The sequence below is a fragment of the Phalacrocorax carbo genome, chromosome 9 (assembly GCF_963921805.1).
Source record: "Phalacrocorax carbo chromosome 9, bPhaCar2.1, whole genome shotgun sequence".
Lineage (NCBI taxonomy): Eukaryota > Metazoa > Chordata > Aves > Suliformes > Phalacrocoracidae > Phalacrocorax > Phalacrocorax carbo.
Window position 1 is genome coordinate 20,632,574 of NC_087521.1, and position 24,801 is coordinate 20,657,374.

Here is a 24,801-nt window from a genome sequence, read left to right on the forward strand (position 1 = left end):
CTGTGGGCGAGGCCGGCGCGCGGCCTGGCGGCACCCCCTGGCGATACGGAGGCCGCCAAAGGGGCCCGTGCAGCCCCTCCCGCAACGTCCCCTGCCCAGGGAAGGAGGGCTTTCCCCACAGCACCGGGTTTAGCCAAAGCTCGGCAGCGCCGCCTCCCCTCTTCTCCCCAGCTGCCCCCCCGGCAGCCGTGCCGACTGGGGAAATCGGGAAAGAAACTTGTGCAGATTCAGTTAAAAAAAAAACCCAACCAACCATCGACCACATTTCCTGGTCTATGTTAAGCATTCCTTCGAAGGCTAGTTCATAAACTGGGTATAAATACGTGAATTCCACACTGTACATATCAACACCAATCAGTTTTGCATAGTTTTTCTTTATTACATAATTTTTCCCCTGCTCCAGAGTATGACTCCTGGGGACAAAAGTTTCTCAGCACTTATGTACTAATGGAATTCCTGGACACAGAGTAGTCATGTAATTAAATAATTTTCCAAAAAGTAAGGTTGGAAATTAAACTGGTGCCCATGAATTGCAGGTGGCCTTTTCTGGAGCTTTACATATTCTCTCAAGATTAAAACCGTAATCCTATTCTTTCAACATGTGAGCTAAGATGATGAACCAAACAAATATATTTCCCATTTCAGCAGCAGCCTTTATTTCCATGTAGCTTCTTCACCGGGCTTCAACTCTCTGTGTGGAAAGAAAAATAAAATAGAGGAAAGACACTAAAATTTGAATATGTTTTGTAAAATAATTACTGATAGAATTAATCATTATACAATACTTTGAGTTATGTATAAATTTAACTTTCCTTACAATCCTCATCAGTTAAAAGTCTTTCAGTACTGATAAGCTTCCTCTTTTCTTTCCAAAGCTTCAAAGGACTGAGTCCTCTTAACTCCTGTTCATTTAAATGGAAGCACAGAACAGATGGCCTCTGAGGAGTTAACAGACTTCTTAGATAATGGGCTCCAAAAGGAAAAATTCTACTTCTTTGAAACACGATAACTCATTACTTTAGTGGGAAGAGAACTAGGTGTGAAAGCAGAGGGATTTTTGCAATATGCTGAAATGCCAGCCCAACTTCACCAGCGACTGCAGTAAGAAAAGCACCCATGTAACGGTGGAGTGGGTTTTGTCATAAGGTTACTTTCTTACTCAGAACTAACTTAGTGAGACAAGAGTATTATCAGTTTGCATCCACCTGCAAACTGATAACTGATAATAACATTCCTACTATTAGTCTCTGCTATGCAGGGTGGGTTTTTTTTTCCCTGTTGTTTCATAAGCTCTGTGGTCTAATATAGAATTAGGAGAATTGACAGAATGCGTTATCTGAATTCTCCCTGAGAAGCCAGCCCGTAAGCCCAAACGGATCAATGTGTATCATCACATCCTTCAGTGAAGATACAGCAGTTGCCAACATAAAGGTTGTGTTCATTTTCAAAAACTTAGTTATTTTTAAATAACACAATTATAAAAATATTTAGTTAAAAAGTGCTGTGATGATTTTAAATTTATGACTGAAGTTTGCTATAATCCACTGAAAAGTTGAAAACTAAAATTCAAGCACTGAAGTTTTAGAGAGACACAAAATAATGGTTTCCACATTTCATGACTAAAAACTTGACAGCAGTTAATGACCCTTTCTTTCATGACTAAGATGGCTCCTAAAGCCCCAATTTTCAGAAGGCATTAGTGACCTAAGTCCCTTGATGAATGGTTGCTGAAATTTTTAGGGCTTTCTTCCCTTTAATATTTTGACAGCATCACTGATTTTTTTTTATACTTAAGGACTCTCAAAACAAACAGAGAAGTACTTTGCAAAATAACAACATATTTATGTAAGAAGGTAAGCAGACCTTCTATATAACAAACTCTTGTTTCTGAAGGCAGACAGTTTTTCATCATTCTTTCTGTCCAAATAGCATCCAATCACAAATCCTAAGGGAACAAGGATGTGAACCCAGTGGTCACGCACAGCTTGGGCGAAATTCACCATGACTGCTAAAAACAAAAGCATAAAAGACAAGAGTTACTGATAAATATGTACATGGAAACTGTTGTACATCTGGCACCTTTAACCTCACTTACTAGGACCCTACAGCAGCGTAACAAACATGAGGGCCATCAAACGCTTCCTATGAGACACATGTGGTTCTCAAAACCACAAACAGGTTTCTTAGTTAGGATTAATTCTAACTCTTGGCCCTGGGAAATAGAATTTTGTCCTAAAATGGGAAAGAAATAGAACATCTCTTTAAGATATCCCATGTGAAATAGTTTCATTTAAATGTTGTAGGGCAATTTACCCATTAAAGTAACTCTAACAATTCTGAAGTTTGTGTTGTAAAACATTACGGATGCATTTATAACCTAAACCACTGCAGACGGACTCTTTATTATCAGTAACAAGGCCGAAAGGTAAGCTGCACGTTAAGCGGGGAACTGGCAGATAAGAAAGGATATTGCTAAAGCCCACCGTGCATTTTCCAACCTAACAAAACCCCTCCGGGTTACCGCCTGCCTGGGAGTTACAAGAGGCGCCAGGGAAGCCACACAGCGCCGCTGCCCTCCCAGCCGCCGCGGCCGGCGGCGCACCGGGCACCCGGGGCGGTCCGGGGGCTCACGGCGGCAGGTTCTGCCCTCCCCAGGCCGGCGCCCCCGGTACTGGCCCGCGGGAGGGCCCTGCCGGCCTTCCGCCTCCACCGGGCACGGACAGACCCTGCCCCCGACCTTGCCCGGGAACGCGCCGCCCGCCGGAGCCCGCGGGGGCAGGCGCGCCGCCGCCCGCCCCGCCGCGTCCCGGCCGCAGGGGTGGGGGAGAGGGGGCAGCTGCCGCCGGTACCATGGGAAGCCCCCTAACCCGCCCCAGCCATTGCCATTACCGGTCCCCGCCGCCACCAGGCCCGCGCCGCCTCACGCCAAGGGCAACAACGGGCGGTGCCAGCGGGCCGGACGCGCCCACCAGCTGCGCAGGAAGAGGGGGAGCAGGGCTCTCCCCCGCTGGCGGCCGGGCGGTGGTGCCGTCCGGTACCCTTCCACCTCCCCTCCTCCTTCTCCCCGCCTCTCGCAAGATGGCGGAGGGAGCCGCGCGGGGGAGAGGCAGCGGCAGCGGCAGCGGCGGCGGGCGCGTGCTCCGGTGGGCTTGAGGGAGGCCGGCGCGTGGGCGGCCTGCGAGGCAGGTAACGGCAACCGCCGGCGGCGGGGGGAGTAGTGCCTGCTGCCGAACGCCCCTCTCCTCCCTGCGGGAGCCGGGCTCGGCCCGGTCCTGAGGCGTCAACTGCTCGGCTGGCCCTCTCCGGGATCGCCCTTCTCTTCCTGCTCTTCCTCCTTCTCTTGCTCCTGGGACTGGAGCGGGCGGAGGGCTCGCCCCGTTAGTGCTGGGCCCGGCCGGCGAGGATCACCCACCCCATTAGGGCCGGCCGGCGGGGCCCGACTGGGCGCCGGAGCCGCCGTGGGGAGCCCCCGGCCCGCCCCGCCCTGGGTCCCTCTCGGGCAGCCGCTGGGCTTGGGGGCCCTCAGCGCGGGGTGCGCTGTGTCTGGGTGCCCCGTCCGGCCCCTGGAGGGGGGGAGTTGCTGTTACCTGCGCCGCTCCTAGTCATCCGTGTTGTTAAAAAAAATCTCTAATAACAAAAGACCTGCAACGGTCACGTTTATCCAGTTTAATATCTGAGACTTAATTGATATCTGGGAGCTATCTTTAACAACATTCACAGTTGTACTCTCAGAAATACATGAAGTTCCATCTAAATAAATAGGCTTTTCCTTCGGATTAGTCAGTGAAACACTTTTCCCCCATTCAGGTTAGTTCTTTTGGAGATTAAACACTTGGAGAGGAAAATGACTTCGATTATCAAGTTGACAACGCTTTCAGGGGTGCAGGAGGAATCTGCCCTTTGCTATCTGTTGCAAGTAGATGAATTTCGTTTTCTTTTGGACTGTGGCTGGGATGAAAACTTTTCTATGGATATTATTGATTCTCTGAGGAAGTAAGTAGTTTAGTTCATACACTTTTTTTTTTTAATAGGTCTTGTCCTTTTCTGAAAGTTTTCAAAATATATCCCCATACATGTACCATTGCATGGTTAAATAAATTTTTTTTTTCTTTTTTTATTTGAGTATATTCTACATGAAAGGAATTATGGTGCTGAATATTTTCCATTAAAAGCTTGTTTTTTCTCTTGTGAGTCTAATGAGTTACATCTATTAACTGTAATTCTCAAACTGTTTTGAGTTTGTTTTGGCTTGAATGTTTTGGGTTTTTGTAAACATGACACAGAGCAGAGTTTATAGGAGACTGACCTTGGCTCTAAACTAATTCAGAATGGTTAACTGAGTTTTAAATGAAAGAGTACTTAGTGTATGTAGGCTGAATACAAAGTGGTTCAACTCTCGCCTCTTGTTTCAAGTTGAATAGACTGTGTCAGTCAGGAAAACAGCTTCTGTTAGTTATCCTAGCCCTGCAAAGAAATAAACCTGTCTAGATGTTAATACTGAACTTCTGCAGATTTACAGCAAGGAGATGGGCTGATGCAAGCTTTGATTACAAGGTTAGGATGGAAACATGTAAATTCCTGAAAGAAACTGAGCTTTGTGATGCTGTTTTTATAGATTCATTTCTCTAGCGTTGACACACCTGTGTGTTTGAAGTCTTTTAACTGAGGATTATTATGTACTAAGGATAATTTGTAAAACCTCTGGAGTGTCTTATCTGAGAAGCAGTTAGATAAAATCCCCTTTTTGATAACAGCCATCAAGAAGAACGTGTGTGCCCCAGTTACTGTGTAAGGGAGGGAAAAAAAGCTTTCAGCCCAACTTGTATTTTTACTTGTTGCGTATGTTTTATGCCCTCAAGTTTTTAGATTATGACAGGTAGGAAGTTTTCAGTCTGAACAACTTCACAAGAAGAAAAAAAAAATCTTCCTTTTTTAAAATTAATAAAACCCCAAAAATATATGTGCCATTTTTCTTAAATTAATGTATTCGATATTTTCTGTTTTTAAAGAAATATATTTTTATTTGATCCTTACCAGTTTAAGGATTGTTGTGTCTTTGGTCCTGTTACTTGGCCTTTCTCATCAGAAGAAAAGATGTAGTCTGTTTTAGGTTTTTAGATGTCTAAACAATTTGTAGCATGTCTGCACTGATAATATTTTTGGCCCTTCAGTTAATGTACTTTCTGGTGTCCAGGTATATATTAAGGTCTCTTCTAATCAAGAACTTTATGTGAAACTTATGTCTTCCAGATCTTGAAATTATTTTTCATAAGTCACTTGCATTTTTAACTACTTGAATGTTTGCAAATACCTGTAACTTTTAATTAAGATTTTAAAGACTTTGTTCTAAACCTGGAAGGATTTAAGTTTTCTTCTTTGGCATTCAGACTGTGTATGTATTCTTGAAATAGCCATAATAGGGAGTATATATCCTCATACAGAGTTCTTTTCACCAACTTTTGTTGTCACTCTTTTTGTAGACATGTACACCAGGTTGATGCTGTTCTTCTTTCTCATCCTGACCCTCTACACCTTGGTGCTCTTCCATATGCAGTTGGAAAAATGGGGTTGAATTGTGCCATTTATGCAACTATTCCTGTATATAAAATGGGACAGATGTTTATGTATGATCTGTACCAGGTATATTTAAGTTGATACTTTCATACACAACATCTTTGATGTGGTAGAGTGCTCAGGTTCTTAAATGCCCTATACTTCTTATTTGTTTTAGTCCCGCCATAATACTGAAGATTTCACGCTCTTTACATTGGATGATGTAGATGCAGCCTTTGATAAGATACAACAGCTGAAGTTTTCTCAGATTGTGAATTTGAAAGGTAAAGTTGTCACCAAAGTTCCAATAAATGACTTCTACTGAAAGGCATCGGAGTCATTAAAAGTAACTTTTTTTAAAGGGATTAAGTTTTGAAATGTGCCTTTTGCAGGTCTGAACTTGGAACTCTTCAGTAACCAGTAACACAAAGGAAAGGTCTCTAGAGAATGAATAGGTTGCAGAGATTAAGTTACAGCATGCGGATGATTGAATGAGGAGGTCGTCATTGACTCTGAATGATACTCAGTGTAGCTTATTGCTAGAAACCATGGCATCTGGGGAATCAGGAGGTTCTCACTCCTGTTGAATTCAAAGACCAGAATGAAATGGAAACCCTGTTCTTGAAGAAAAACATATAGAAGCTGACACCAGAAGCTTGTCTCTAAGATGCAGTATCTCCCAGTTCTTGAATGATGCTTGCCAAAATACTTGCCCTGTAGTTTGGAAAATAGAAATGGGATGCCATCCTTGAAAGGCTGCTGACCCTTTTTTACGGTATTTGTAGCAAGGCTATGTCTGTGCTGCCAACTTTTACATCTTGGAAGTAATTTTAGTGAACAACTTTTCAAAACACCGTTCTTCTATCATATTTAATGAAGTGATTCAAAAGGACTTGATGGATGCATCTAAGAAAATGTATGTTTTCATTATTATCAAAGCTGTGCACTTCAGTTCAACTTGTGGAATGCAGCAAAGTCAGTGAGTAATGGTCATGGGTCATCTAGTTTTACTCTGACAAAGATGCAGGCTAGCACCAATGACAAGGACCAACAGTGCATTAAAAATAAAGGCATCAGGTGCTGAAAAGATCTGTCATGCCTGACTGCAGCACGTGAACTTAGAGTTTGTGTAATTTGTATGTGTTTTTGTAAGGTCCTAGACAGGGAATGATACAGTAAACATTTTCTGTTGCCGCAGAGAGGGGTCTGCTTTTCACCAGTGTAACTGCTTTCATGTGGTATGTTTGTAATATAACTTACTGTTGTTTAGGTCTGTAGTTATATCAGTGCCTCTGAGTACCAGTGGGAGGCAGAGGGAAGACGTGATCTTCAATTTCTTTTTCTGGAGGCAAAAAAGAAGTGAATTGCAAAGAATTTTTAAGTTACTCGTTACATGGGAAGGACAGATATGTTACTGATTTTTTCATAGTTTATTTGACTTTTTTCCCCAGTAATAATGCTGGTGTTCAGTTGTTTAAAATTACTGTCTTTTTTTTTTCAGAGTTTCAGAGATTTTAATACATGTAATGTGCCTAAAATATTGAAAACTTTTGTAGGGAAAGGACATGGTTTATCAATCACACCATTGCCAGCTGGCCACATGATAGGAGGCACGATTTGGAAGATTGTCAAGGATGGAGAGGAAGAAATTGTTTATGCAGTTGATTTCAACCACAAGAGGGAGATGTAAGTTCAACTTAGCCTTATATATTTCTTAGACTTTGTGTTCTGTGTGCATCATTCAGTGTGGGATAAACAGGTATGGAAACAGCAGTGCCTTTCCCACTCTAAGACCACTGATTTATCTTGCATTCAGATTAATCAGTTTGAAACAAGCATTAGCTCTGGGTTTCCTCATTCCACTCAGTTTTATTTATTTGTAAGTTTGAAGCAGGAAACATTCAGCTACTGAGGAGTTTGTTTGCTGTACATGCAGACATCTGGAAGCTAGCTGTCTTATTTTGCAGAATGCAAAAGTGAGATTTTTACCTTTTTTTCTGCAGCCATCTGAATGGATGTTCCTTGGAAATGTTGAGCAGGCCTTCATTGCTTATTACAGATTCATTTAATGCTACTTATGTACAACCCAGGAGGAAGCAAAGGGATGAACAGCTACTGAGTATGTATTCTCTTTGGGCTTCAAAGTAGCAGTAATGGGCTTTATTAGCCACCACAAATCGTTTTTCTATGAGAAATTGATCAACATCCAAACTAAGAACCTTTATTAAAATTTAATAAATTTTGAGTTATCTTTTCTGATGGTACTGTTCCTGTGGGTTAATAATTTTCCTGAAAACAATGAACTGTATTTGGAAAGAGTGTATTTTAACCAGTATCAATCTCTTAAGGGATTTTTAAGTGATGGTCCTCAGCACATTTGTTTTTAACCTTCATCTTACTGTTGTGTTTTTGGCGTTGTGGTTTTTTTTTGTAAAGAAGTAGTAGTTTGAAGGCAGTGAGACCTCCAGAGCTACCAAGAAAACTCCAGCTCCCTTTAATTTTGGTGGAACTGTGGTTTTGGATCTCTTTTGAAGCTTATTTTATTTGTGTTTAGTTTGCTTTTGATTATGATTGCTAGTGTGATATAACAAATAAAAACACCCGAGCCACAAACATTCTAATTTTGGTTCAAAGTGTAAGTAGGGTTTTTTTTTGTTTTTAATTCTTCTTAGCAAACGTTTTGGAAACATTACGAGGTGATGGAAACGTATTAATAGCTGTGGATACAGCAGGCAGAGTTCTGGAACTTGCTCAACTTCTTGATCAGATCTGGAGAACAAAAGATGCAGGATTAGGAGTCTACTCTCTAGCACTTTTGAATAACGTCAGCTACAATGTAGTGGAGTTCTCTAAATCACAGGTTTGTTTTGACTGTAAAATAAGATTATGAAGAGGATAACGGAACATGTATGCAAAAGCATCTTGGTTTTCTTTCTAACAGTAAAAAATGGTGAAATACTAGGTGTGGTCCTTATTCTAGAGCACATGTTTGTGCCTCAGATCTTTCAATCAAGTCACAAAGTCCAGTCATGGCTATGGGCATGTTTGTTGGTACTCATGTCTGGTTTTATAGCAAGACTTGTTAGCATAGTTTGTAGCTGTTAAAAAAGAGGACTTAAAATACTTGTTTCTGTGTTGCTTACACTCAGCACTCTTTCTACACTTGCTGAGAAACATTGATGTAATCATGTGCATATTGCATCCTGTACTTCATAGAAGGTTTGTACATTATTGTTGAACTTGTATTCTTGTAGATAACTTTTTCTTAATACGTGTTTTAGGTTGAATGGATGAGTGACAAGTTGATGAGGTGCTTTGAAGATAAAAGAAACAATCCTTTTCAGTTCCGCCATCTGTCCTTATGTCATAGTCTGTCTGATCTGGCTCGAGTGCCTAGTCCGAAAGTTGTTCTTGCCAGTCAGCCTGACTTAGAGTGTGGGTTTTCTAGAGATCTTTTCATTCAATGGTGCCAGGATTCCAAAAACTCTATAATTTTAACTTATCGCACTACACCTGGAACATTAGCACGATTCCTGATTGATAATCCTTCTGAAAAAGTTATAGATATCGAGGTAAGAATTGTCTGTATAACTCAAAGGTTTTTATTGTGGGCTATTTGGGGGAATATGAGGAAAACAGATCTTTTTGATCTACTGAAAATGCTTCTAGTGGCAGAGAGAAATCTGAAGTCTGTGTGTTGCATGTTTAACCAATTGTGGATAAACATATAAAAATAGCTCTCACTAGGAACTGCAAAATGCTTTTTGGTGGTGTGGCAAAATTAATACTTAATAGAGATGAGCATGAAGTTACTTTTAAATATTTATCTTTAGACAACACTTTGTGGGGTTTTTTTTGTAATAGAAAAAATTCTGCTTGCAGTTGACATGCAGATCACTCTATATGGTGGATTCTTGATGGAAAATACTCTGGTTTTGGATGAGGGGAGAATCAAGTCAAATTCTAATTCTAGTGGAATATATTATATTAAAGTTTAGCAAAATATATTTAATTTAATATTTATTCATACTTTCAAATTATTTTCAATAATTTATATATCTGTGTCTACTTCTCTCTGGTAAACATCGTTGATTTATGGGAGTCCCCTGTGATTGCAGTGATATATTTTCAATCCTGACGATGCAGCTTTATTTTAGTTTTCAATTGGATTGAAAGCGTTGAATTACAGTATTAGACTCTTCTTAGAATTCAGTATTATTCAGTGACTTATACTCCAGTGATTTTCAGAAAACAAGAAACAAAACTTGGCATCATTTTGTCTGCTATTATGACTTTACCAGGTTCTTCTGGTTCGATGTTAGTGACAAAAAAGTTAAAACAACACTGCTCGTCTCAGAATATTTGTATTCACTTATTGGAGGGATATTTCCTGGAGATGTTTTAAGAACTTTTTGTAAAGCTAATGGATTTTAAAATTTTTAGAAATGCTTTTCTGTTAAGATAGACTTTAGTGACTCATAATGTTGTCATGATCTGGCCATGCCAAGGTGCCGCATGTTTGCGTAATGCTGCCTTGTATGTGACATACAAGGTGTACTTGTCCTTGGGACTTATATAAAACTATTCTTGTCAGCAGCATGTAGGAAAAGTATTAAAATCATGTCAGCTACTCACAGTAATACTAATTTTAATTATATCTGAAGTTGAGAAAGCGTGTCAAGTTGGAAGGAAAAGAACTTGAAGAATACTTAGAAAAGGAGAAACTAAAGAAAGAAGCAGCTAAGAAGTTAGAACAGTCTAAGGAGTAAGTATATTGGCTGTTCTTGCATTCTGCTGTCATGGTCAGAGCTGAGATTTCTGTTTGATCATTCTGCTACTTCAAAAATTTACAGGGATAAATGAAAATCATAGTTTTGATAGACTTGTCTGAGGGCACTGTGGAATTGGGAGTGGTTGTCTTTAATCTGTTGTTATGACAGACCCGTTTCATCTGCTGTTTGACTGTGAGCTCTTTCTCAGAAACATAAACTGCCCTTGTCATTGATTAGTGTTATGTCAACTGTTATTTTCCACACAGTGGGTATAGGTACTTTTAAACCTGAAGAGAAAAAGTACTAGGGTTTTTTTGTTTTTGTTTTTCTGGAATGTCATTTCAGGGCAGATATTGATTCCAGTGATGAGAGTGATGCTGAAGAGGATATTGATCAACCAACTGTACATAAGACCAAACATGATTTGATGATGAAAGGTGAAGGCAGCCGGAAAGGAAGCTTCTTCAAACAGGCAAAGAAATCTTATCCAATGTTTCCAGCCCCTGAAGAAAGAATTAAATGGGATGAATATGGCGAGATTATCAAGTAGGTGGTGGTAATGCATACTAACATGTAGTAGCTATGAAATAATTTAAAAATAGAAGTAATAAAAATAATAATTTTGTTTCTTTTGCAGCACTGTTACGTGCTTTTCAGCCACAGTAACTTTTTGAACAGTTGGGATAGTCTGTGCTAAGTCTCACATGAAGCTTATGATAGGATTAAAGCTGCAGAGTGCTGATCCTTGGCCTGTGTTCACAGCTCTTAGGATATGGTTGTTTGGTTTGGTTTGGTTTTTTTCTTTATCTTACAACATAGAAGATTTAATTTTACTTAACCTGACATTTTTCTGCTTTAGGTTATAAATTTATCCAAATTATGTGTAATGAGAGGAAAGAACATTGTTCATCCTAGAAAAATCTAGTGATACTTGTTCTATTTGCATAAGGAATACTTGCTAGAAAACCTCAACTTGCTAGTATTTCCCAAGATACCAAAGTTGTTTTTTAAGATAGGAAGGTGATATTTTCCAAGTGAATTCTGTTCAAAGATGGAAATATCGAAGGCAAGTGTAATGAAATTACTGGCAATAGCAATTATAAAACAACTCAGTAGTAATAGTCAGCATTGATTATATTATGTAGTGCTTTGGTTTTACTATAAGACTACTAAAAGCAAAATGCCTTTCATCCCTTAGACCTGAGGATTTTCTAGTTCCAGAACTTCAAGCAACAGAAGAAGAAAAAAGCAAATTAGAATCTGGTTTGACAAATGGAGAAGAGCCTATGGACCAGGATTTATCAGATGTTCCTACCAAATGTATTTCTGCAACAGAATCCATGGAAATCAAGTGAGTGGCTTTGTTCTTGTCAGCTCTGCTGGAGTGGTGGCATGGGTACAGTGCAAATTGGGTAAAAGGCTGGCTTGGAATTAAGAAAGTGGGAAAGGGCCTGCTTTTTGGGTTTTCTTTCTTCCCCCAAGCTAAGTTAGTTTTTTGCTAGTTTTGTGGGAGCACAGTACAGAGTCTTATGACTCCCCACTCTTAAGAATTTCGCAGTTTGTTTCCTGTCTGATGGAGACAAGTGAAAGAGGAAGAAAAAATTATACAGTAGTGTGTTAGCATAGATACTCAAATGTATATATCTTTTGTTAAAAGAACTTATGCAAATATGCTTATCTCATGTTTTGCGTAATGATGTAGGTGAATTTTGGGAATTTATAATGTTAAATACGCATACAAGATGATATTTGACAAATCTGTATTTTACTGATCCATAATATACCTTGTGGTGACAGCTTTTGCTGAGGTAGAATAATTTCAAAATATCTTCCTTTTTTTAAATGACACATTTTGGAGCACTCGAAGGTTTAATCTTTTAAACTAAAAAAATGTTATTCTTGGGTTTTTAATTCAAACTAGAGCCAGAGTTACATACATTGACTATGAAGGACGCTCAGATGGGGACTCAATTAAAAAAATTATTAACCAAATGAAACCAAGACAATTGATCATTGTCCATGGACCACCTGAGGCCAGTCAGGACCTTGCAGAATGTTGCAGAGCTTTTGGTGGCAAAGACATCAAAGTTTATATGCCTAAACTGCATGAAACTGTAGATGCAACCAGTGAAACTCACATTTACCAGGTAAGGGACTGGAATTTGTTAGGTGTGTAACTACTGTGACCAGTAGTAGAGCTGTACTGGCAGACTTTTAATTTGGCCCTCCACTCCTTGGGAGAGATGGTACTTCTATGTGTACGCTTGGTTTTGTGTGATCAAGACATTAGTAGCCTTTTTCTATCTTCCAGGTAAGCATTCCCCTACTCCTTATTATTCATAAGAAGTGTTTAAAGGCTTAAACATGAGATGAGGGTGTTTTTACCTGTAGTGCAACAGGCAAGGTTTGTGTCTGTGGGTACATCAGTTTGCTTTACTCAAGTCTTAATAGATTTATAATGTCTATATTTAGAGCACCTCTGTGGACTACTTGCAATTCAGGATTCTTTTTGGAATCTGAAGGGGAGCCTTAGAGTGCAAAGAGAAAAAAAAAATCCTTTGTATGTAATAGTACCGAAGAATAGATATGTAAAGTTAGGAGCAAGTTAATGTCGAAAATAAATAAGACACCTCTGCCCCCTGCCCCTGAAAAAATTGTTAATTTGATGGTTCTTGAGAAGTGAGGTTATACTAGTGTGTTGCACTGTGTTAATATATTGCATTTAATTTTCATGGTTAAGCTCTAAATAAGAAAACTTGGATAATTTGTGTGGAGTATGTGAAAATTGTGTATGGTCTGATTCAACTTTTGAAGTTGTTTAGAGGAAATTCTCTCACATGCACTTTAGGCATTAGTCCTTTATTCCTTCTGTCCTTTTGAAGTAGATAGGAAAACATCAGTAGAACTGTTGAAAGAGGTGCTTCTGCTTCTCTCCAGAGAAAAATCTTATACTGTAGGAAGTGGAAAGTTCCAGTTATTCAAAATTACCCAGTTCTGACAGTCTTAAAACAGTGTTTTTTTGTTTGGTTTCTTGCTTTTTGTTTTTGTGTTGGGTTTTTTTTGTGGGTTTGGGTTTTTTTGAGCTATGGGGATTGCTAGTGTGTAAGAAATGACACAATTGTGACTTTTCACAAAATATCTGAATAGAATTGTGATTTCAGGGATTTTTATATGAAGGGGAAGTTCAATCTTCTGTATAGCTTTAGTTTGTTTTTTTCTCTTGGAAGCTTTCTGAACAGATGAAGTACACAAGAGACTTTGAATTAGAAAATAATAGATGTAAGTGGGGCATCAGAATTCCACTGTCTCTTGAGTTGACTGTGCTGCAGGTGGATAGTTAGTTGCAGTGTGCTTCTTACAATTGCAGCCTTGATTCCACTGTGGGGATCATGTACAATGTGGATAAGTCTTTCAGAGTAAGGCTCTATTTAATGGGTTAAAGCCCTGGAATGCAAGAGGAATCAGCGTAATGTGATGTGTGGTTACTTTAAAATCTGATATTTACAACTTCCCTTCTTACAATAAAATGTTAATTATAATTTTTTTGGAGGGTTGAAATTTGAAAGTGCTGTTCAGTAACCTAAATGCATCTATAGAAACTTTCCTTAAATTTGCTATGGCCATCAGAGGAACTTCTTGGCTGCAAAAATGTTTCTGATGTTTTAAAACTATTTTATTGCTCTTGCCCTAAGTTTAACTTAGGTTGCAGTCACATAGTGGGTTGTTTGGGGTTGTTTGTTTTTTTTGTTGTTGGTTTGGTTTGGTTTTCTTTAACCAAAGTAAAAAAAGTATTGATCTCCACTGCTTTTTAAGTTGAGTAGTGACATGAGGGTTTTACAAAATATATTTTGAAAGTATAGAACATCTTGCCTTGGTGATACCAGTTCCCCCCTTTCCCTCCCCAAAAGAGTATGAATGGAGCCTATGTGGAGAAACAATGCAAGGAAAACTGCTAATTTTTAAAGCTCGAAGTAAGAACTCTCTGTTTTCCGTCCAACTAATAGTACTTTTATTTTTGTGCAACCCAGGTCAGATTAAAAGATTCTCTTGTCAGCTCTCTTCAGTTCTGTAAAGCCAAGGATGCTGAGTTGGCTTGGATAGATGGTGTTCTGGACATGCGGGTTTCGAAAGTGGATACTGGAGTTATTTTGGAAGAGGGAGAGCTGAGGGAGGATGAAGACTTAGAGATGCAAGTGGATATGCCTTCTTCAGACTCTAGCGTCATTGCACAACAGAAGGCCATGAAAAGCCTCTTTGGTGATGATGACAAGGAGATGTGTGAAGAGAGCGAGATCATTCCTACTTTGGAACCTCTGCCACCTCATGAGGTACAGAAATTGTGCTGACCTGGACTTCTTTTTTGAAGAGTTCTGTATTCATTTGGTTTTTTCTAGTGCTTCGAGGTTGATGCTGTGATCTTCCTCGAATGAAACCCTAACTGAAACTGGGTTTTCATGTTTGGTTTTCTCTTTGTTAAACCCGGTACTGTTCTTTGTTCATATTTTATGCTTTTCGGCAAGGATGATCTCTTGCATCCACTAACAGTGCCTAGCATACAGTACCATCTATTTCTGAAGATTTTAGTTAGCATGTTTCATATTTGTAATTAGTATTTGCAGATTTTGAAATTAGTTGGCCTTTAGCCACCCTTGGATTTTACTGTGTTTTGTTGATTCTATGGAAAATACTTCATATACTTGAGATACAGACCTTTAAAATTCATATGTCTCTGCTTCTATAGTAGTGATTTGAGAGTTTGTGAAATTAATCTTTTCTGTAAATTTACTCTTAAAATACTTCACATGTGAGTAGATATTTTTTCTTTTCATTGAATGATTACAATGCCTTCTAATCCTTGAATTGCTTTTTAAGATACTGTTGCACAGTCCTAAATGTTGCCTGCTCTAGGAGCTAGATAAATGTGGAGACAACTGTTCAGATTCATGACAACTGTAATAGAAGTGTGTACTGCTGATCAGTACAGCTTACTGCAGCTCTGTCCCTAGCATAATGTGGCTTAGAAGAGGGATCTTCACTGACAGCTTTCCCTTTGTCTTCAGTATGTGAGCAAAGAAAGGAACTTCTCCTTTACTTGATGGATAACTTCTAAGGCCTTCCTGTCCTGGAAAAGTCTTGCTGCAGGTGAACAGAAATAGAATCAATTTTCTCACTCACAGTCCTGTAGTCTAGGCCACACTGCTGGCCACGCAGTGATGAGATCTCTGGAAAACTGGCAGGTATTAAGTAGCAGAAATATTAAGACTGTGCATGTTGTTTAAAGGTTCTTGGACATCAGTCTGTGTTTATGAATGAGCCAAGACTGTCTGACTTCAAGCAAGTTCTCTTGCGAGAAGGTATACAAGCCGAATTTGTAGGAGGAGTGCTTGTGTGCAACAATCTGGTGGCTGTTCGCAGGGTAGGTGTTCTGTGCCTTAAACTCTTTGGTAAATAATATTCTAAATGAAAACTAAGTTTCTGATTAGTTAAAGATAATAAAATGAAACATGTCTTTTGTTTCAGACTGAAACAGGGCGCATTGGATTGGAAGGCTGTCTCTGTCAGGACTTCTATAGGATAAGAGACCTTTTATACGAGCAATACGCTATTGTCTGAGGAAGGTGCTGCAAAGATATTTTTACTTGAACTTTTAAAGACAATGGAGAATTCTCTCAATTTTGACTTCTTGTAGTTTTCTAATTCATACAGGGGAAACCTAACTCACAAAGATCAGTTAACTACCCTGAACATGTAAATAACTACTACTGTCATTCTTCATAAATCTGTTGGTACATTCCATGTTGTTGACTTTCAAACTGTTATGACTTGCTGTCTCCCACATAACACATTATAAACGAGTTTATGACTATGAACCCTTCTCAGGTAAGGTTCAATTTGTCAGGACATGTTTTTGTTTCATAGATGCCTTGCCAAAGAGTACAAAATACATATAAATCATTCTTCGGTTCTAAAATAAGATTAGGTGGGGAACTGTGGGTTTCTTTGCTTTTGTTCTCTTTTGGTTCTGTTTGTTTTTGGTTTTGTTTTTTTTTCTTCAATAATTTGATTTAGGGAACAGTCTTGTGGGGTTTTTTTTGGGGGGGTGGTGGTTTTCTTTTTTTTTTAAATGGAGGTTAGTTAATGTACATTTTTAATAGCCCACTTAAAGCTAGACTACCTAAACTTTCCCCTGGTGTTAATCTGGCTGCATCTTAATGTTGTATCTGCTCCATCTTACTGATTTGTTCCAGAACAGCATTTCATATTCTATATAAAGTATCAATCTGCAGGATCAAAAAATTATTTTGGACAGGTACTCTAAAAAGACAGGATAATATTGTCAGGCAGTTTAAAATCCAGTAATTGTGTGCTTCAGAATAACTTCTGTACAAACTTATAGAATTTGTAACTTCTAGGTTTTGCAAAATTATGCCAACTATAAAGTCTTTTTTAAGTTCTGATCTTAATGTTTTCAGAGCCTTTATCGATGCACCACAGTTGGTTCAGAGTGCCATGAGTTGAGTTCAGGAAGATCCTTTATCTTGAAATCTGAGTTCATGCGATGTATTTAATGCTTTTGTGCCATGTTTTGTTCTAGTTGCATGTTCTGTGCCATTTTTCATTCTAGTTGACAGTGGGACTTACTGTAGTTGCTGATGCTAGGAATTGACCTTAAGTTCTAGGTGAAGATGAGCACAGTTTAGGGCGCCTTAATTTCTCAGAAATTAATTTATGCAAACAAATGGCCTCTTGAGAGTTTTAATCCATTTTTCCCCTGTCCACATGTGAACCACCAGCTTCAGCAGTGGAGGGTTGCTTGCTTGTTTTTACATACAACAGCAATGTAATATGTGCTCTCTGTGTGTATGTTTAAATAAAATCTTTGAAAAAGTGGCAAAAAATAGCCCTGTGGGCTATCAATGGAAAGATAATTTACTTGGCAATTCATTCTTGACAAATAGTTTTCTATCTGATGTACAGATTATTTATTACATTTACAATAGTAACTTAAAACTGAAGACCATGTTAAAAAAAAGTAACACAAAACCAAAAAAACGAAACCAAACCTGCTAGAACTATATACTAAAAATGTAAAAACTTGAAAATTTAATGGTGAGAGAGAATGTATTTTGTTACATAAAGAAAATCTTGGCTAGGAATGACTGAATGGCTCAATGCTTTTTTTTTTTTTTTTTAAACAGTGTAGAAGAATTTTTGTTTTCCATTATATTGACAGCCAGAACTTCATAGAAATGTTCTGGTTTTGTACCTGTTTTGTAGCAATGCTATGTAAATTTATATGATACTGGATGCCTGTTGGTGAATACTGTTGTATTACTATTGTTGCTGATATTAATGAACTTTTATAAAGTGAGTTACTTTGTACATTATCATATTGGCCCTAGGAATTCTAACTAGAGGGCTTAGGGTGGGCAGAGATTGCACATGCCTATATGGAATATGCTAATAAAGGAAATACCCCTTAGGAAATGAAACTAAAAATATTGCTGCTTTTAAGAAAGGGATAAAGACAAGACAGTGTGATCATAAACTTTTCTGTCAGTTTTGTTTGGGTTTTTAAACTGTTGATTCAAATCCAGCTAAGTTTAACCAAAGTTTAATGCTATCAGTCACTAAATTCCCATGTGTTCTGGTAAGGAGGTGAGAACCCCAAATTAGTGCCATTGCTAAGGAAAAGGCTCAAGTATGAAGAAAACAGTGACTGTTCTAGTCGATTCAGCATGAGTGTGGCTTGAAATGAGACCTGGAAAGCTGATATGCAAGGTGATAGTCATCTGAATGCTGGGACTGAGGAAAGCTGGGTTTGTGGACAATTCTGGTGGTGAGAGGGATGAAGGGGAATACAAGGCATCTATAGTAAATTTAGGACAGGCTGCAGTCGAGCTGTGGAGCAGGTGTGATCCTCAGCTATGCATTGATTACTTGTAAACAGTGTGGAACTGAAGCAAATATCCATGACTCTTCCGTAGTCTGCTATCAGTTCTCTGATAGATTATTATAATTGTTTTGTTGTTGTTCTTAACTGATAGGCTTTATACAATAACAGAACTTCTCTGTGTAAGTTTCAGAGTTACTAATGTGGTTCTTGTTTGTATTGGAAATTAAAGATTCATTTCCCCTTACCTCCACAGAATGTCAGTGCTGCCATGGACTGTAAGCTGTATTTTCTGACTTCTGTATTTTCTTCATTAGCAGTAAAAGTTTGATAAAGGAACATTTTTTACTCTTTGCTTTGTTGCTCTTGAGGGCCAGAATATTAACTTCAAATCAAACCTAGGTTTGGTACTTACTGACCATTTAAAAATATTTCCTTCCAAGGGTCTTGGATAATTCAGATTCCTCAGCTAAGAAGATCCAAGAGGGTTTGGAGACACAGGAAGGGCAGAAGCTTGCCTTCTCCCATCCCCAAAGTCTGTAGTATTTGTGGATAAATCCCAGCTTTTGTATTCTCTTCTTCCCGTGCCTATGTAGTAGAATATGAAGACGTATTTCAAAAGATTCAAGGAATGTAGAAGCAGATCTCTTGAATAATAATTAAAAAATAGCTCTAGAATTAATTGTTAAGCTGTTCACATTGTCTAAACATAGTTTTACCCTGAAGTTATTTAACTTTATGTGGGTGATAGTCTCATTTATAATCATTTTACTTCAACAGTATGTACTGGAGGTGAGGTGAAGCTGAAAATCTTTCTTTTTCCCTGAACAATATTTAGACTTAACCAGATCCACTTCTCAAAATATGCTGTTAATGGAAAGGTAGCATGCCTTGCATTCAGTCAGAGTAACAGTCTCATGAGACCATTTGAGATCTATTTGCTAGTAAAACGTGCTTGGAAAGGTAGGAATTCTCCTCTATCTGTACTAGCTTTTAATGGCAGTCAAACACTATTTGTTTGAAATAAACAAGCAGAACCACCTTACCAACACCCCCCAACCCCCTCCCCCAAATATAAATAATTGTTATAGGGGGTTGTACCCTAAAACACTTATGTTGTGCAGAAGCAAGATTTCTTTGATAAGGTATGACATGTATTAATATATTTCAGTTAGAAAAGGGCAGTGTATTGCCTGGGGAAAAGACATAAACCACTAAAATTTTTTGACACTTTGGCAAAATAGATCTTACAGTAAGGATCTGAACATTGCATAATATTCTGTTCCATGGCTATTACAGATGATTTCATAGTTTTAAAAAGGTGGTGTTGGGGAAGATGATCTTGCGGTCAAATCTGATAAAGAAATGTGTCCAGTAAACAGAATTTAAGTCTTGATCTGAAAACTGTATAAGGAACCGATGGTAGCTCAAGATAAAGAAGTGAGATCAAAAGAATCTTCAAAATTGCTTATTGAAATTTATTTTTTAAACTATTTTAAACAGTCTTAAGTCTCCTCTTCCTGAGACTCAGATTGGAAAAGAGGCGTGACACAAAGATCAAATTTGCATCACTAAGACTTATTTTGCAAATGGGAGGCGGTTGCATGGGTTTCCTGCAAGTACAGAACAGGGTAGTTAGCTGAGGCTCTTGTAAGCAGTGTTAATCATAGAGTATTTTTACTCCTTCCACTGAAGTAGAAAGCTATCATTATCATAACACAAGCTTTTGTAGAAAATCATCCTTCACAAAGTTTGCCAGCAGGGCAAATATTTCGCTGAATGCTTTGGATGGTCTTAAATGGCATCCTCCCTCCATGATAAGCAGTATATGTTGTGAACCATTAGTGTACCTCACACTGCTTGACCAGTATTAACCAAGGGATGAAAGAGTGCATTGTTTCAGATTGATCTAAATTACTTTAATTACATTAGTAAAATTCTTCATTCCTTGTCCTAAAAGGTATCTTATTGTTTCTGGCAGAGAAATTCTGAGAAGTGGTTGCAGTTCTGTGGTAAGTGAACTGAATGCTCCCTTCAGCTTAGTAACGCTTGGTCACAGTGGTAGAAGGGGAATATGTGTTCTCTTGTGTAGCGAGTGTGGAAGTTTGATAAATATTATTTTACAAATATGGGAGATATAAAGATATGGGAGAACTAGAATGTTTAATGCAGTACACTTTAAATTTAACTCGCTTGATAGATTATATATTATTGCTGTGACAAAAAGTAAAAAAACCATGACTCCATTTTTGAGTCAAACTTCCAATAAGTCATGTAGCTGGTTTCCTGGAAAAGAAGGATCCATAGAAACTCAAAACATTATGAGGACACAAGTTTGGTATATGACCTTTAAGCAGTAATAACCTGCCTGTTGTTGCATAATCCTCTTAGGTGATGTAAGGTGGATCTGTGGTTCAGCAGATGAATAATAATGACCTAAGCATCTGCCGAAAAGTAGAGTTTGTAACTGCACTCTGGTATTTGCAAATTTTGGTAACGAGCAAATACATTATTTCAGTTGTATAGGCTTTGCTTAAATGTCATTTTCGGTGAAGTTTTTCTGAAGTGCTAACAACTTCTCTAAAAGGTATTTTTAACAAACGGTTCTAAAGAAATTTGCAGTGATGGTAATTTCAGTTAAAAAAGAAAAGAAACCCAAACCACAAACTCTCTGTCCAACTTAGCTGAAGGTTGATAGCAGTTTTTGTAAAATTAACTTTGGAAAATTACATAGGGAGATCTATGGACAGAGTTCATTGTGCGGTAGTGGCTATGGTGCCCTTGCGGGTATTTAAGATGTAGAAAATAAAGCATAATATTTAATGTCAAGTAACAACATTGGAACTTTTGCAGCTAAGTAACTATTCCATCTCCAATGTGTTAAAGGATTTTTTTAGATACAACCAAATATATTTTTTCCTTTGTAGCTAATCAGTTTATAGGAATATTTAGGTGTCTATTATGAAGAATAAACTCAGCAACACAATTGTTAAGCAACAGCACTTGGAGTGATCAGTTTCTCAAGCCGATGGTTTCATCGGTACCTTCTTAAAATTGTCACTTAACTGCTGCCTTGTCTGCAAGGAGTCTGGTTTAGTTGTCTCACCAGTTCTTGTGACAGAGAGCACAGTCATTTTCTAGGCTGCTTTACAGCAAAGTAAATCAGAACAAGAGCTCTAATTTAGAGTGATCCTGCTTAGATCACTGAGATCCTGTGAAGAAAAAATTAATAGCTTAGAAGTTGGAAGCTTTTATTGGGGTTTGTTTGAAGTTGTAGTTGTATGTAAAAAAAAATTGCAGTTAATCTAATCTGGAGAAACTACTGCTTCTTCTCCAGTTCTGTACACTGTTGCAGAAGAACAACTGGCTTCAGAAGTGACTGGGTATTGGTGATAATACTTGCCTTAAGGTATATTTTACAGTAATTGCTTCAGAGTTAGTCTTTTTTTTCCTCTTTTAAGTCAATGTGGGTAAGTTTTATAGTGTGCTGATCTTGGCTGTTACTACCAGTGTTTCTCAGAAATAATTCTGAAGGGGGTAGGTAATACGCCTTTATCAGTATTGTATAGAAAAATTGTACAAGAGGATTTTTCTAAGATCCTTGACGGAAAAAAACCTGAATGCAGATAGAACTTAGTCATTGCTAAAACTCAGTAGAACTGCTAGCCATTTAATTTCTGTATCTGCTAGTACTCAGTGCTAGAAACAGGCTTTTAAGGAATACTTTGTGATGGCATTGTGCAATGAACTATTCAAGTAAAAAAAAAATTACCCACATTTAGCTAACTGGCCTGTTGTATATGCTTCAAGATGTGAACCTGAAAAAGTTTTCATGGTGTAAATTACGTATCAAAAAGCAGGAGATGAGACATATAATAACATTGCCACCTATTTTGCAGATTTACCACATGCCTGGGGCAACAGTTGTAGCTTATCCAAGTAATTATTTGTATGAGGACATAATTGTTATGTCTTCTGTTGTTTTCAGGGAACTTGTTTAGCTGCTTTGGAGGAAAAACCCTGAGCGTGATGTGATCCGTTATAAATTATTGGCAGGTATTCTGCAAGCCATAATAATGAACTATCCTTAAAAATCATCAGGGAATTATTTTTTTGCCATTTTGCAGCTCCTGAAGGAGTTGCACAGCTGGCAGAGCATATTGCCCGTCACCATGCCAGACTTGGCATTTGAAAGCCTGACAGACTGCTTTGTGCTGGGGCGCTAGCCATGGATCAGCAGTGTGCAACAGTATGAAGATAGTAAGCGTTTTATTTTTTGCCCTTTGTAGGATCACACGAGTTAATGCTTCATTTATAAAGAGGCCAAACTGTTTTCTGAACCTACCACGGACTTGTGTCACATCACGTGGGCAGGTTAGCCCCCATGCTGCAGGACTCTATAGAGGAATTATGTTCTTGATGTATTCTGGTAAAATTGTCTTAGTATCAAAGTTTGGAGTCACTCTGTATAGCCTGCTTTTCATGTTTTATGTAATTTTATTAAGCTTCAGTATTTCTTTCATAATCTCCCTGATTTTACTAATGCACAATATTGCAAATGCAGTATAAAACTAGTCAACAGACTTTAAATCATTTGTGTATCTCTAAACCTCTTACGCTGATTAAAAGTGTTAAAGCTATTAGTATTTTTTATGTAACTGGATCTAAATTTAGTTTCTGTTGCAGTCAAAAAACTCTCCAGTGTTGCAAACCATGATCCTAATCTGCTTCCTCTTGGAGTCGATGGCAAGAGTTCTTCAGCGCAGCTTTTGTGTTTCTGTGTGTGGATGACTTGAATAGTTAACACCATGTTTATCATAGAAATTCAGTAACAACTCTTCATAGTTCTGACTTCTCTTCCAGAAGTGTCAAAATACTACTTTTGTTCTTGTGTGAAATAGGATTTCAATTACTTTTGGGCATTGTTTTCATTAATTCTTGGCTTATTTTAAAATGGGATAGCCCATTGGCTCCCTTGGTTGGGAGGAGGGGACAGTTGATATTTTCCCTTATGTTAAATTCTTCTGGCTCTTGTATGGGGAAGCAAAAAGAAAAATAAATGTTAAATTGGGAAAAGTAGAAATCATGTATGTAGTCCATACCTTCCAAACTGAATAGCTGTAAAATACTTGCATGACAGCCTTATCCTGCAAAACTGCACCTCTTTGTTCATTCTGTGTAGCCTGTTCTCACTGTTTTAACAACTTAATTATTATGGAAAAGCCATAAAGTCATTAATATATGATGGTATGACTTTATTTCCTGCAATATTGTGTATTGCCGTTGGTCAGTCAAGATGCGTGGTCTTCATTTCACATGTGCACAAGTTTGTCATAGCTGACAGCTTGCTGTAAAGAGCCATCTTATTAAAAAAAAAAACCAAACCAAACAAACCCTAAGCATTGGTAATTGAAGTATTAGATTATATAGTGAAGGAATTCATCAGCTTTGTATTCAAGGAACCCGTTGGAAGGATTGAACATTTGACTAGTAGCCTTGCTGCTGTTTATATATAGAAAAGAGTGCTTTTAAGATGATGTACAGAAATGGGTAATTTGCATGATTTTTTTAATACAAAATTGAAGGTTATTTTTCTAGTGCGTGTGTGCATGATCTCAAAACCAGCTAGAGACTGCATTGCGTTAGCTCTATGTACAAGAGTCAATAATTATATACCTAAGAGTACAGAACTTGACTGCTTCACACTTCTGGTAATTTTACTCCTACATTTGCAGGACTATTCAGCTGATGGTTTTCGAAGAAAGAAATAGCTTCCAAATTATACAGTTATTTGTTTGATCTGTGAATGGAATTTTCCTTTGCTTGTCAGAACATGTGCTCTAATATTTTTGAAATTGTTCTAAAATAAACCTTCTAGCTATGGGGGAGAATACTTTAAAGAAAAAGTTAGGCTGCCTAAAGAAACTAACCATCTCCTTGAGACTGGGGAAGGATATCTGCCTTGGTGTTCTTGGTTTGGAAATAAGGTACAGATGGAGTGAAGAAAGAGCTTTAGACAATGTGGAAGGTAAGAAGAAATAACCAAAACAGTGATGACTTTTCTAGGAAGATATTTTGCTTTGCTTGAGAGGGTTATGGATGTCTTGTGAACTGTTCCCCATAGAATTTGGCACGAGTTTAAGATTTGGGAGGGGAACTGGAGAGTTTTACTGGCAGATCTTTCAGTGTCTGTAAGCCTGTTGTGTCAGATAAAAAGAACGGTATATGTTTTTCTCCAGGACAAGATTAGGTTAGGATTATGAACAGCATCAGAGTGAGACTTATTCATGGACCACACAGCAGGGTCTGCAAGTCTAGGTTTGATGGCTGCAAGTGGTTTATGAAATATTCTGTGCTGGGTGGTTTGTTTTATTTGATTTACAGTTTAGGTTATGGCTAAGGACAAGGTTAGGGACACCATGGTTGCAAATCTAAATTTTGTAGAGCTAGACTGAGGCTTGGTATTGATAATACAAACGGGGTAGAGCACTGAAGGCAAATCATGGGTATTCTTGGCAGCTTGCACCTTATCAGTTGACACTGGGTTGACACCAACAACAAGGGGTTACAAGACTCTTGTCT

At 38.3% G+C, this 24,801-nt stretch overlaps 2 protein-coding genes across 8 annotated transcripts in view; one reads left to right on the forward strand and one right to left on the reverse strand.

Annotated features, from left to right (window-relative positions):
- Window positions 1-354: 354 nt before the first annotated feature.
- On the reverse strand, window positions 355-2,999 carry NDUFB1 (NADH:ubiquinone oxidoreductase subunit B1). 2 transcript variants are annotated; one of them, XM_064460602.1, is made up of 3 exons: window positions 2,890-2,999; window positions 1,864-2,008; window positions 355-691 (listed from the first exon to the last, which is right to left on the reverse strand). In XM_064460602.1, exons 2-3 carry the CDS (start codon window positions 2,001-2,003, stop codon window positions 655-657), a joined length of 177 nt encoding a protein of 58 aa, XP_064316672.1. In that variant the 5' UTR covers window positions 2,004-2,008; window positions 2,890-2,999; the 3' UTR covers window positions 355-654. The 2 variants fall into 2 exon arrangements, with proteins under 2 accessions (XP_064316672.1, XP_064316673.1); XM_064460603.1 differs by having other exon boundaries at window positions 1,864-2,005; window positions 2,890-2,988.
- A 56-nt stretch (window positions 3,000-3,055) lies between these two features.
- CPSF2 (cleavage and polyadenylation specific factor 2) overlaps window positions 3,056-24,801 on the forward strand; it is a 43,440-nt gene continuing 21,694 nt past the window's right edge. For 2 of the 6 annotated variants that reach the window (XR_010374460.1, XM_064460595.1), the window contains exons 1-15: window positions 3,057-3,186; window positions 3,808-3,993; window positions 5,481-5,640; window positions 5,732-5,837; window positions 7,110-7,239; window positions 7,557-7,672; window positions 8,226-8,413; window positions 8,835-9,125; window positions 10,218-10,318; window positions 10,671-10,871; window positions 11,524-11,676; window positions 12,247-12,472; window positions 14,354-14,653; window positions 15,607-15,741; window positions 15,846-15,943. Coding sequence is in view for 5 of the 6 variants with exons in the window: in XM_064460595.1 (XP_064316665.1) it covers window positions 3,845-3,993; window positions 5,481-5,640; window positions 5,732-5,837; window positions 7,110-7,239; window positions 7,557-7,672; window positions 8,226-8,413; window positions 8,835-9,125; window positions 10,218-10,318; window positions 10,671-10,871; window positions 11,524-11,676; window positions 12,247-12,472; window positions 14,354-14,653; window positions 15,607-15,741; window positions 15,846-15,938 (2,349 nt within the window). In the remaining variant the exon portion in view is untranslated. Of the gene's footprint in view, window positions 3,187-3,807; window positions 3,994-5,480; window positions 5,641-5,731; window positions 5,838-7,109; window positions 7,240-7,556; window positions 7,673-8,225; window positions 8,414-8,834; window positions 9,126-10,217; window positions 10,319-10,670; window positions 10,872-11,523; window positions 11,677-12,246; window positions 12,473-14,353; window positions 14,654-15,385; window positions 15,485-15,606; window positions 15,742-15,845; window positions 23,132-24,801 lie in introns of those variants that run through there. The other 4 variants (XM_064460594.1, XM_064460596.1, XM_064460598.1 and 1 more) reach the window with 4 other exon arrangements.